The 13,781-nt window shown below is 45.7% G+C and overlaps 1 protein-coding gene across 5 annotated transcripts in view; it reads left to right on the top strand.

The window, feature by feature from the left end:
* The window catches only part of CADPS (calcium dependent secretion activator), a 203,624-nt gene that overhangs the window by 165,448 nt on the left and 24,395 nt on the right, over window positions 1-13,781 (top strand). For all 5 annotated transcript variants that reach the window (XM_030458293.1, XM_030458292.1, XM_030458289.1 and 2 more), the window contains 4 exons: window positions 155-310; window positions 2,862-3,009; window positions 8,455-8,529; window positions 9,571-9,654. In XM_030458293.1, coding sequence (XP_030314153.1) covers window positions 155-310; window positions 2,862-3,009; window positions 8,455-8,529; window positions 9,571-9,654 — 463 coding nt within the window. The remainder of the gene's footprint in view (window positions 1-154; window positions 311-2,861; window positions 3,010-8,454; window positions 8,530-9,570; window positions 9,655-13,781) is intronic.

Genomic DNA, 13,781 nt, shown 5'->3' with positions numbered 1-13,781 from the left:
GTAAAACTCAAAAATCCTGATGGTGGAGATTGCCAGCGTTGTCCTGTGTATGAAACAACTGTCTGCTCCACACTTGTTGCAGGAATGGTCTCCACATCAGGTTGCAAAGAGCCTGATACCACTTATGACTTTTGTTCTCATTTTGCCCTGCCAGCAATGGATCAGGCACCTCAGAAGATATGTTCTGGAAACTTGATGCCCTGCAGACCTTCATTCGGGATTTGCACTGGCCTGAGGAGGAGTTTGGGAAACACTTAGAGCAACGCTTAAAGCTTATGGCAAGTGACATGATCGAGTCCTGTGTGAAGAGGTATGTGCCCACGAGTCAACCAGCCACATTTCTCATGGAAGCTCACAGGATCAGTGTTGCTTTCTGTCTTACTATCAGTGAAACACAGATAGTTTAAGAAACTTTTAAAAAGCTGTCTTTCTGAAAGCAAAATGTTAAGGCTAAATTTCCAACCTTTCCCCAGTCGTTTATGTCCACTTGGCATCAAAGGTGATTAGGCAGGAGGAAGAAGTTGACTTTGCATTCCATTGTGCATAAATTAATATGCAAAGAGATGAACCAAAGGAAAAAATGGGTGACAAATATAACTGGTACATGCTAATATTAGCTGTAATGTGTGAGGTGGCTGTTCTGTACTACAATTGCTGGGGCACTCTGCTAGTGTGAGCGTGGCATTTATTGTTCACATGTTCCTCAGTCTGGATGTGCAACGTCACCATGGCAGAAGGCATGTTCAGTCCCCAAGATGTAGGCAGGAGATTCACCCGCTGGAAGGCACACAGCTCAAGGCTTCCTCTCTCCCCATGCTGGAATAAACCCCAGTGCATTTTAAGTGCAATGAGATAGTAGTGATGTCCTTGGCAGTAGGTTGGATGGAGCTTGCAGCAAACTGGTGTAGTGAAAGGTGTTCCTGCCTGTCACAGGACAGTTGGAACTAGAAGATTTCTGAGGTGCCTTCCAACCCAAACCATTCTGTGGTTCTGATGGAGCAAGTCCCCTTTATTGCAGCAGCTTGTCTTTGGTCCTTTGGCTGGAACAAACACTGAGCTTCAGTTATCATCCAGTTGCCAGACAGCCCTGTAGGAGCAAACCCAATGCTGGAGCTCAGCTCACTGCTCTGCCAGCAAAACACTTAATTTCTCTTTTTTGTTTGTTTTGTTTTTTGTTTTTTTTTTATTGGAACCAAGGCACCTTTGCTACACCTGCAGTGCAGTTATAGCTGCTGTGATCTATAGAAATCAGACCAGGTTACCTCAGCTGAGATAACGGGGAAGAATAAGCACATTTCCAGGAACATCTGAAGAAGGGCTCGGGTGCCTGAAAGCCAGTGTTTTTTTTTTCCCAACTGCTTCAACCTTTCTACAAATATGTTGCCCCTCTGTAAAAACCTGGCCCAGCTTGTAATGATATGACTATATATAATGGTTCTGAGCATAAGTAAGTAGGAACATGCTCGTCTCTGCAAGGAGATGGAAAATCCCAGTCGCTTTGGGTCCTTTCAGTAATTATCAAGATTCTAGTCCCCGAGTCCAGGCTAAATCTGGCACTGGTAATTAAATCAGTTCAAATGCCACTGCTGATGTAAACCAATATGCTGCCTTCCCTATTTATATCACCTGCAAACAGGGCCTGGCTAAGGTTTCTTTAGCGATTTCAGTTTGACACAACATTTTCCTTCGCGTCTGTCTCTGAACTGTTGAATACCATAGGGGAGCCACCCCGCCTGCCACACTCAGTTGTGTTTCTGTGCTGTAAGAAAAGCAGCCCATGCAAGGAAAGCCTGTTTCACTAATATATCCAGGCAGGAGGACCTATGTACGAGCTCAGATCGCATCCCAAGAAGGGGAGTTTCACATTTGTAAATGAATCTTCATTTGCATAACCCTTGGGGGATCTTTCAAGATCAGAGTTATTCCTGAGCTGCAGCTGATATTATTTGTTATTTCTAAATTGAAGCTCCAATGTTAATTTGTTGGCAGATTCTGTCTGATGTGATAATTGTTCTGTGCTGGGTTAGATTAGTGAAGTACTTCAGGAATCTGCAGAGGGGCTTCCAAAGAAAGGCAAGGCAGTGCCCCTTGTGTTGCGAGTGTTCTTCACATTAGAGTCACAGATGTCTTCGTATTTTAAAATAAATCTCAGGATCAAATCTTGTAGTCTTGGCCCAACAAAACTCTTGGTGTGACACAGTTTGTGACTGCCAGGGATGTCAAATTTGAGCTCAGGAGAGCAGAGGGGTGTGGGCTCGTATAATGCATGTGCCTGTGTTCATACATGCATGACTGCACCTGTGCACATTTTGTAGACGTGTCCTGGTGAGTGTGAGAGCTTCATGAAACAATTATGAACTTTCAGCAAGCAAATGCAATCATGTAGACCTGAAAATGCAATGATCTGGCAAAGTCCTTCCAGTCAAGCGATGGAGGAGTTTCTGTTACTTGCAGTTGATACCATGGAGCAATAGGAGACTCCTTAAAGCACCAGGTTTGCATTTTCGGTGATTGTAAAGCAGCTAATACCACCAAATTATAGGTGTACATTGAAACTGCTGTTTGTAACATCATCACACTGTTTATCAAGCATGAGAAAGTCACCATTTCCCTGAAACCATTGCACTGTTTATAAATAGTGTGTATTCCAGAGAGTGGGTTTCTTTTTAAAAAGGAAAATCACTTTTAGTAAAAGCACATTTGTAACAATTGCACTGTAGTGCTCCCAGCAGCATTCAGGTTTCTGGTTGGTTGAAGTTCCCTCAGTATTGTTTCACATTATTATTATTATTATTATTATCATCATTATCATCTGTATGGTTAAAAGCAACTGGAATGTCTTTTTCTCTTTTCCTTAACAGAACCAGGATTGCATTTGAAGTAAAGCTGCAAAAAACGAGCCGATCAACAGATTTCCGGGTCCCTCAATCAATATGCACCATGTTCAATGTCATGGTGGATGCCAAAGCTCAGTCAACAAAGCTTTGCAGTATGGAAATGGGCCAAGAGGTAAAAATGCAGGTTCTTCCTTTCACAGCTTTTAAAAGCAATGTCATGAAATTTCCTCTCTCTCGTGCCAGTTTCAGAGGCGTTGTATCAGTTGTGGATTTAGCCTTCCATATAGAGTGGGCAGATGAATGTGCAGGAGGTCACTCTCAAATAAATCTAATGAAAATAAACATTTGGAATCCTTGCCACTTAGGAGTGACTTTCTGCAAGGACTGTGGTGTACATAAAGTATCTCCTACGCCTGTTTGATGCATGATGACCATATACATTGAGTCATTAACTGCACCTTGGAGCCAGGTGTCAGCAGCACACTTTACATGACAATTTTCTGTAGACAAACATAAGGAAAACAGAGTTGCCAAGTTGTTGCTGTGATAGTTGTAAGAAAGAAAAAAAAATAGATAATTTTCAAAAGTAGATTGGCATTCCAGCTGCTGTGACTTCCCTGAGTATTGGCTATAAACAGCACACTTGATGACCTTGGATTTCCAGGTTCTTAATGACTCATGATTCCAAACAACAAACCTGCTTTAATTAATAACTGATACTTTTTGTCTTCTGAAGCCATAGCTGCAGGTTGAAGTTTCTGTGAATTATCTCTGAATTCGAAAGACATGGAAAATTGAACTAGATTAAATGCATCGTAATGATCATTTTGCTACAGTGGCTTCAAGCCAAATTAAATATTCATGTACCAGTCTAGAATAAATTCACAAATACTGTTTGGCTCTCCTATCCTGCTGCTTGTCAGCATTTCCTTGATAAGCCCTTTCACTACAACTTTCTATGGTCAGAATTTGCAGTGAATTACTGCAAGTTGTTTTCTCTTTTTTTCAGTTGTTTACTTCACCCTGTTCCTCTAAGATGACTTGCTCCAAAGGCCACTGACTGCAGCAGGGATTCTTGCCCTGACATCAGTGGTGTTTGGATCATCTGTTCTTCTTATTTTTTCATACATGTTTCAATATGATATTTTATTTGTGAGAGTCACCTTGCAAGAGAGATTTCATACTGCTCATCATCAGGTTCTTCCTTCGTCCTCCAGGTCAGCTCAGGCAGATCTTGAGTGGGGTTTTGTTGTCCAATCCTGAACATGAACTTCTCTACCATATTCTGCTCTACATTCATACCCATTTATCTCCTCAGATTCCTCAGCCTGCAGCTGCTGTAACATCTGCCCTGGCAGAGCCCTGGCAGCCTTGAAGGGCCACAGTTGTGATGCTCCCGACTGCAAATCAGGGTCAAAACCACGTGTACTTTACTAGCACAGTCACCGGGGTCAGGGACATCTTGCAGATGAGGCAGACTCTGATATCATTACAGCTCATTTGTAAACTCTCAGGTTAAGTTTCAGATGGCACATGACTGATAATGTGCTCTGCATCAGGATGTAGTGTGGCTAGGCACTTGCCACATCTTTTCATTCTACCTTATGGTGCTCTGGGCTTACCAGAGTTTCCTCCAAATTTTGAGGACTTCACATTGGGCTTGAGTCAAACTCTAAGTGTGAGGGCAGCAGGCAGCAGTGCAGTTGTTTCTCCTGTGTCCTGGGCTGCAGCAGGGATTGGCACTGCAGAGCTGCAGATGCTGCTCCTGGAAGGTGTTTGGTACAGCAGCTCAGAGACAGCCCAGCTCCTGCAGCAAGGTTTTTGACAGATAACTGAACTAATAGTCCTGTAACACAGATGTAAATTATCAGTGAATAAGTTACCATTTAGGGCTGCAGAATTTTTTACACCCTCCCTTTTTCTTTGCTTCCTTTTAATGAGTGTTCCTACCTCCCCCTCCATTCACTTGTGCCATGCTGTGTTTCAGCTGTCTCCATCTCCTCTGCTTGAAGCTCCCTAAACCTGTGTGCTGAGGTGGTCATGCTTGGGGGGGAAATGCTGGGATATAGGTCTGTCATTACATCCCATGAAGGGGGGAACACATCAGTCCAGCTCTTCCCATTCCCAGTGGAACTGATGAGGCAGTCAGACAGAGAGTGGAAATCTGAGGCACCAGAAGCAAATTCTGAGCATCACTGAGTCCCTCTCACCCCCTTTGCTTCTGTGGGGCAGCTGCTGGGGAGGAAGGGACAGAGGCAACTTGCTGTTGGGACCTCCACCAGTGCCACAGTGGCTGCCTGGATCCTGAAATACCTGGTCCCTTTGCAGACAGTTCAAAAGCAGCAGGAAGGGCTCAGGTTGCCCACCGCCATGTTCAGGCAGGGGTGTTTGTCCTGGCCTAACTGGAAAAGACATCTGTATTAGGAACAACTTGCTGATTTTTCTGACAGTCCAACCTGTATGTGGGCAGAGACTCTTTCAACACATTTTTTGAGTTCTCTCCTGTGGTTTCCCTTCCATCTCAAAGGTCTTCCCTTTAAGACCACCTCAAGTTACACTCACTTTAACAGATACTTGGATGCATTTTGTGAGCATTACCCTGTGAAACAAACACCCATCATTTCATTTCCATTTCCTTGTCTCTAAAGGCAGCTGTTAAAACATTTGGTAAACATACTTTACCATCTTAAATATTTATTTTTCCTCTGAATTTTTAATACATCTAAGGGGATAAATGTATGTATTAAATGTTTCTCAGTTGGTCTAGTATGTTTCTATTTAATATCTAAGGTCAGATGGTCCTTAGAGAAATACAACGTACACACAATCTGTTACATGACAAGGCAAGATACTCATCACATAAAGTCAAGTTGAATCATTGTAGTGCACTGATTACGGATTGTAGTAATTGAGCTAATAGCTGCGATGAACTCCACTGAAAGCAGGGGCTGTGCTGAGTAAAGCAAACCAGTTATGTGATCTTTAACCTTGAGCATTTTCCTAAGAAACATAGAAGGAGCTGTTAGAAATGCTGGTTTACCAGCCAGGCATCTGTGAACGCAGCACCAGGCAGTCATTTCCAAACCACCACCTCCTTCCGCCCCATCCTGGTCGGAGCACATCTTCCTGACATGGAACTGGGACTGCAGCATTGGGTGCTCATGGCTGCAATCCCTGGGGTAGGACCCCCAACCACCCAGACCCTCTTCTGCTCAGTCCCAGGGGTGAGCCTGCCCCAGGGAGTGCAGCCAGAGTTCTGGCAGTGCTGCCTTGGTGCATGCACAGGGTTCTTGCCTGCTCTCAGGGTTCTTATTTTAATCTGTCAGGGCTCTTATTTGTTTTTAAAACAAGCTTTTCATTGAAAATGCATTGGTCTGTGCATTTCCCACTGGATTGCTTTGCATGTAGGCAGCCATTTTTGAGTTAAAACTCATGATTTACCCTATGGAAGCAGTTCGATGAATCTTTGGTTGCGTTTTTCCATGCACATAGAAAATGTAGCAGCAGAAGGAAAATACCATGGAGAAGACCACCCCAGTTTATGCACAATGCCTCTTCATTCCCTGGCTGTATATGCTGAGGATCTCTGCAGCTCCTGCCTGTACCTGGCTGTTACAGGTCCCCATCACCCCACAGCTACATCTCCAGCTGTGCTGGGAGCAGCTGGGTCAGTCCTGGGAGCCCATAATGTGTTGAACAGATTAGTTGTAACTGTGATTGCTATGAGGGACTCAGAGGTGTCTTGACCTGCAAAGCAGGACATGGAAATGAGAACTGCAAATGCAAATATCACTTGTTTGTTGATGTATGTTTTTGCCCCTGAGCAAGCCCGGCAGCTCACAGCCTGTGGTGTGGTGGTGCCAGCCCATCACCTGCATGAGGGAGGCTCTGAGTGGCCCCAGCCAGGACCCCCCTGCCCTGCCTGCAGCAGGGCTCACCCCTCAGGCACATCCATCCCTGGGGAAGGGGGTGCAGCTGCCCCAGTGCTGAACCCTGCCTGTCGACAGCCCGTTGCCTTCCTCTTCAGAGCAAAATGAAACCATAAGAGGCTGTCAGCAGTGAGGTACAATCTGGTCCCTTCCCCCTGCAAATGCTACAGGTAGTGATCTCTGATCTTGCAGTGAAAGGAGGTTTTGATCTCATTTCATTTTCCATTGCTTATTGTTTCTGTGCATGCTGCTGCTGTTCTCATATGTCCCTTTTTTTAAAGATTTTGCTTTATTTATTGTTTATCTTCATATGTTCTTTTTCCTGTCTTTTGCACTTTCCTCTTTATTTCTGTCCCAAATCATCTGAAAAGTTTGCTAAAGAGTGGGTAAGTGTGTCCTACTTTTATTTTCTTTGTTCCAAATTCCTGTATTAATGTTACTATCATAGAAAAAAATCCCCAAACTGTAGAGCAGTTCAGAGACTACCAACCAGACACTGAGACCAACATGTAGCATTTGTAAAGCCCTCGCTGTCTTCCTTCCCAAAGTCTGATTAGTATTTAAAGCAGATTTCTCTTTCAATGTGATTTGATGTTAACATTTTAAAACAATATTAATGCCAAGTGGTAATGAATATAGTGACTAGCACCAGTGCTTGAAATGTTTGACTGAAAAATCAAATGTTTTGTGTTGGAAAGCAGTCATAATCAGTATTTTCTCAGTCCATTGAAAATAAGAATATACTGTATGTTTTCACTAATTAAATCTTGTATTGGAAACAGGTCTTTTCTAAATTAGTAGAAGACTGTATTTTAGTACCTATCCTAGCCATATTGCAGATGATTGCATCAGAGCTCCCAAGCTAAGCAAGGTTTGGCATGTGCAGAAATTGGGTTGAAGACTCAAGCGCCGATGCTGCGAGTGCTGGCGTTGGTCAGCTGGGTCTGAGCTCGTGCCACGGGATCTGCTGACACCCAGGGTTCGGGGCTGCGTGGCCTGCTGGTTTTTGCATGGGACAAAAAGGCTCATCTTGGTTTGTTGGGTTGGGTTTTTTTTTTAAATCTATCTTATAGTCACTGAGCAGAGCATTTAAATGAGCGCTTGATATGAACTGAGCGCCTGCTGAACGCAGTGTGTAGCATGCACTTGTGTGTTTTGCTGCCGTAATGGGAAGTTCACCGCACCTTCTCTGATGGTTATAGCAAACTGTAAACTCCTCTGGTGCAGCAAATCCACCCTGCTCCCCTCCCAAGGGCTTTGTAGTTTGCTGTGCCCTAAGCAAGGGCTGCCGTCCCCCTCCAGCAGCACCAGGTGTGACCCATGTGCCAAGTGAACAGGATGATGCCTGCAGAACCTGAGCAAAAGGATTTCAGGGTCCCAAGGAGCACTGGGTGCTGGTGCTCTTGGGCACAGAAAGCCTTTCCAGGACATGTGGTGTGGGCACAAAGAGGAGGGTTTGCCCACGCTTCACAAACTGACGTAAGATTCTCCTGAATTCAGTGTCTCTTCTATTAATGTAAGTAATTACCAACCACTGTAATGGAGCACAGGGTAATAAGCTGCATTATTCTTTGGTTTAATACTGTGGCATATTGTGGTTTACCAAGAAAAGAGGCTGACAGCCATAGAGCTCTTGCCTGTGATCACTGCTAATATTTTCCTCCCCCTCTCCTTTTATTTTTCTTTAGCACCAGTACCATTCAAAAATAGATGAACTAATTGAGGAAACCGTCAAAGAAATGATCACACTCCTAGTGGCAAAGGTAACCTTCAGCTTCAGGTGAAGTGATTCACTGTTAACGTTGAGGTTTTAATACGTGTGTTTCCATTAAAATGTGACACATTAAGATGTTGAATTGTCTCCTCGTTTCTCACAGGCAAGATCATACATCTCCCAGTCCTTTCATGGTGACTTTTTGATGATTAGGAGCTGTGTGAAATGTAATACACCATTAGCAGGATTGCCATACTGGGCCAGAAGGATTTTTAAGGACTGGGTGTTATGTTGATGGGGTAGCACCCCATGGCCAGCATCACCTCATGGCACTGAGGGTAGCTGCAGTCAGAGGGTGGCACCACACAGTGCTGCTGTGTGGGCTTTGGGGTGGCATGCAGAGGTGGTCACCACTCCTACCCCTAAGGTTGTGGGGACAAAGTAACTCATCTTGTGCAAGATCACCATATGCTCCTCTAAGAAATTAATTTAGAGGTGACAGTAGTGGGAAATACATTCCAAAATGTCAGGTTTAATTGTTTGGAAATTGTTTTTTCATCAGATGCCAGCATTTCCCTTGGGTTGTTGTGTAGGTCTGGTGTGCTGCGCTTACACAGAGGGGAAGTGGTACGTAGGGAGAAGGATGGTGGGGTGTGTTTTCCTCTAGTTTCAAACTTCCCGAGAACAAGTCATCCCTATTATACAGTGGAGACCTTTAAACATAATCTGCCAACATATGCCAGTTTGATTCTTCTGCAAGAATACCCAGCTAGCTGCATGCTTGACACTGTGTACTGGGAGCAAGAACCACCAGTTTCCCCATCCCAAGAGGCTGTACCAGCTTCCCCTGCACCCACCTCCTGTCCCCAGCATCACCCATGGTATCAAGGGGTGATTCCCACCCAGAGAGACACAACACCCAAAAATGCAATACAATTTTCTCTCTGTCCTCTGGCTCACTGTGCTCAGGGGCAGATTGTCTGTTCCTTTAGCAGTGCTGAGAGCTCTACTGACTTCTTCAAAGCCTATGTTGATTTTTACACCCTTGTTCAAATATTAAAAATAATTGCATTGTTTTTTGTCTCCATAGTTTGTCACCATTTTGGAAGGAGTCTTGGCCAAACTGTCTAGATACGATGAAGGAACTTTGTTTTCTTCTTTCCTGTCATTTACTGTAAGTACAGACATTTTTTTTTCCTTTCTTCTGTTTTCTTTTCCCCCAGTTGTAATCTCCTGCTCTCCCAGGACTAGATCAGCTGCATAATAATTCTGACATTCTGTGATGTTTGAACACTGAAACCCCAACATGAATGCATTATCTGTGTGCATATACATAGAATATAAACACCCAAGATGCATGGGCCATGTTCTGGTAGCACAGTGTAAAGATGTCTCTGGTCACCACTGGAGCCAGTGGAGTTGTTCTGTTGAGGATATGTATGAAAAAAAAAATTCTTTGCATTGTGCCATTTCTCTTGCTGAAGAAGTTGTTTCATTGCCACCTTGTGGGACAGGTGTGTTCCTTTCATTATTCTGGCCATAACAGTGACCATCTTAAGAAGTAAAATACAAAATAAGGGCAATATAAGGAGTGCCTCCCTATTTCTGAAAGATAATAAGGTGGGAGAAATGCCATGAGGTTATGCAGCACAAAGTGCCTCTCATGACATGTTTCTCCCTAACACTACAGAACCAATCCACAGCTCATCCCATTATGTATTTCCTAGAAAGCTACAGGACAAGAGCACTATCTGTATAAAACTGACTTCAGTATCCACAAGGGTTTAGCAATCTGAATTGTATTCTGGAAAACATTGTAGCAGGTTCTTAGGACAGATAATTTTCAAAGGTCTTCTGAAAATGCATACCAGAAAGTTAACCAGAGCATCTGTTTGCAAACATGGCTTCTCTCAGCTTAGCTCAAGGACAAGGGGGTGCACCCAAGTGCCTGGGTCTACTTGGAAAGTTGCAGTAACATTTCCTCTTAGCTGCTCATAGTTGTCTGTTAATTGCTACTCTTGGTACCTTGTTGCTGAGTTTGAAGCAGTTTTGTTGGATCTGCTTAGAAACAGGGATGGTAAGAATGGATGTAAGAAAGCTCACCAGCAGAGCTGAGAAACTCTGCTCACAGGCAGCTGTGTGCCTACAGTCTGGCAACTTCTCCAGGCTGCCATGAGGTCCAAACTAGGTGTCACAACTTGTCATGTGTGCCGTAGGCACTTTGGAGAAGGAGAGGAAGGGAGGGTGTCCCACGCACTGCCCTGAAGTGCAGACCTTCTCCCAGGATAGACCCTGCGTGGTTACAGCCCTGGGGCTGTGCTCACCCTGCTTGGGAGGATGCAGGGGATGGCTTGGAGTCATTACCTTCCCTCCTTCCAGTGCTGCTGAGGGTTAGTTGGGAGATGCTCGTTTGCCAGCAGCAGAGGATGTGGAGGCGGCAGCTTTTCAGGCATCGGAAGTCCCAGCATCAGCCTGGGCAGACAGTGTAACGTGCAGCCCATCCTTCTCCATCAATCCAAGCTGTTCCTCAGTTGGTGCTGTGCTGCTCCCACCACATCCTACTGTTGATGCTGCTGAGTAGGGCCCATTTGCTTGCTGAGTGAACCCCCAAGCCGTGCCAGGCTCTTGGGTGCCCGTGAGATGCGTGGGGGCTGAGCATCCTCACTGTGCTGCTCCTCCAACACTTACCAACAATTAACTGCCCCAGAAGCAGAAAAAATGCCTGCCCTGCTCTGACAGCCCTTTGACCCCAGCTTCACAGCTTCAGTTTCCTGAGTTTCCATCTGGGAAAGTGTTTGCATCCAAACATGTTCTGCACGTGGGGTGTGCACATCCCCAGGAAGGTGCTGAGCCCTCACCCCCAGCAAGGAGGCTGGGTACACTGCAGAAGAGCAGGATTGCTCCTTTCTGGGCAAGAGGCATCTCTCACTTTGTCCCAGTTGTTTACTGGGAGCCACTGGGCAGCACCAGGCACAAGAGGAGGCTGAGGAACAGCCCCGACCTCTTTGGCACCAGGCTCAGAGTCTGCCTTCCCTGCAGTAGTAATGGGATTTGCTGTGTTTAGTCTTTGCAACGATAAATAGAGAAACTCTCTCTTGTTACAGCATGCTTGCACCACCTCCCACGGTTTCCCTGTCTGAACAAATACAACAAAATGTGATGGTCCAAGCCGCTGAGCTCTAGAAAGCATTAGTCTCCCACCCCCTTCCACCGATTTCTTTCATGGTGTGTTTTCCAGGCACTCTGTGAGCGACATGTATTCAGGGGGTCTTGTGACAGACAGTTTTATCACCTAGTAGGATATCCTCATTTCTAATTCTTGCCTCGAAATTCAAGATAAAATTAATGCATCTGTTGTCCTAATAAATTCTCACTAGCCACTTCTCCTTGCAGAGCACTTTTGAGAGGAAAATACCCTTCTAAATTTGGCCTGTTTGTTGCTACATTTAAGTGCATCTCGGTGGCAGTAGCCCAGGCCCTGGCTGGGCGTCTGCATGTGCAGATCCACCGAGTCACAGGAATGACAGCTGCTAAAATCCACTTTAATCTGGATGGCCTCTGTAGGTGGAGAATTACACCTACGGTAATTAAAACTAAAGACTGCACATTACCCGAGGGAGGCAGAAGTAAAAGATCTTATTTTTGTTCTGTGCAAAATTTGTATGGTAAACTGAGACGTTTCATGGCAAAGTCACATACTTTGTGAAAAACGGCAGCCTAGCAAAAATCACACAACATCCGGCAGTTTGGAAATTTCACTAAATGTAGCCAAATCTGAGTTTAAAGAAAAACAAGTAATTATTCTGATTAAAGGGGAGTGGGCAGAAGAAGCAGCTCAGTTTTTTTGTGGGTGGAGGGGGGAGATTGCAGGAAGCCGACTGAGTTATTCTTGTCGCCTCTTTGGGGATGGAGGCAGCTAGAGATGGGGATGCTAAGATGGACCTAAGAGTGCTAAATCCCTGCTCAGAGCTCAGGTTTCCTGGGGTGTCACTGCACTGCTTCATGCCCAGGGTAAAGTACTTGAAGATCCAGGTGCGTGGCACGGTACAGCCTCCATCATGGAGCCCGGCTTCAGTTCTGGGGGCTGTTGAGCTGCATCGTTTTCCCAGCTTTCCTCTTGGCTCTTTAGCTTTGCTGCTCAGAAAAAGAGCAGCTCAGGTAGCCCTGCCTGTGGCTGGCATGGGTCTGGGGGGACTGTGTCCTCCTCCTGAGCTGCCACCTTTGGCCAGGCTCCAGCTGCCTTCACACCCAGGGGCTGGGGCTCTTCTTCTCCCCTTCAGCAGCAGCCAGGGATCCAGGCAGAGTGCTTTGCCACCTCCCAACAAAGTTGTGAGGATAAATGCAGTGAAAAAGGGTGAGTTGTCCAGACAGCCAGCTGGGAACGGGGATACCTGCCGGAGAGACGCACGTTCGCTCTTCCCTTGGAGCGAGGGCTTGGCACTGATTTTCTGCCTCCTTCGTCACCTCCCATTCTGGGATGTGCCCCGTCCCCTTCCAGCCCCTTGGAGAGCCAGATCCTGGGTCTCAGGGCAGCGGCCAGCACTTCCACACCCTCCTGCTGCCCTTCCCTCTGTTCTTGCCCCTCAGCTCAGCAACCCAGGCGCTGCCAATGCTTGCAGCGTTCACCTCGGCAATTACCACCAGTCTGGTCTTTTGTATCGCCTCATTGTGCTTAATTATGCACCCCCCACACACACCATATGAGTGCTTCCACCCACTCTCACATTCTGTCTCACACATACATTCATTCTCTCATTCGGGACACATAATTTATTCATCCCAAGATGCAACTGTGTGCGTGTTATATTTAGGCTGTTTTAATGGTAGCTTTAGAAATATTTAAAAGCAGGTGAGCTTTTACACCCAAACAAAGATGGCCGGCAACACTTACCCTAATTAAAGGCAGAAACGTTGTGGAAAATCCCAGCCGGACTCTTTCTAGACACGGTGCCTTATGCTACAGTGGGAAAAAGGTCTCTCTGGCCAGCTGGGCACTGCTCAGCTGCTAAAGGTGGCCCTGGCACTGGGGACCACCCCACCTTCTGTGCCAGGCGATGTGCACCCTGCTGCATGGCACACCAGAGACAGACCAAAGACAAAGTAAATTTGGGGTCTTGCAGACCCCGTTGGCTTGGGAGGACCCTGTTGAGTGCAGTGTCTGCTCTCCCACATCCTCCTGCAAATAGCATCTTTTGAAAAAATGGGGACAGAAATCAGGGCAAACTCTAATGTGGCTGTTCATAGTCTGGGAAGCAGAAAAGCTTTGGGGCAATTCTCTGCAGCATGGTGGGAGCATGCTGC

Source organism: Calypte anna, chromosome 12, assembly GCF_003957555.1.
Source record: "Calypte anna isolate BGI_N300 chromosome 12, bCalAnn1_v1.p, whole genome shotgun sequence".
Taxonomy (NCBI): Eukaryota; Metazoa; Chordata; class Aves; order Apodiformes; family Trochilidae; genus Calypte; species Calypte anna.
The sequence above is the reverse complement of the archived record's forward strand: the minus strand, read 5'-3'. Positions and strand labels throughout refer to the sequence as shown.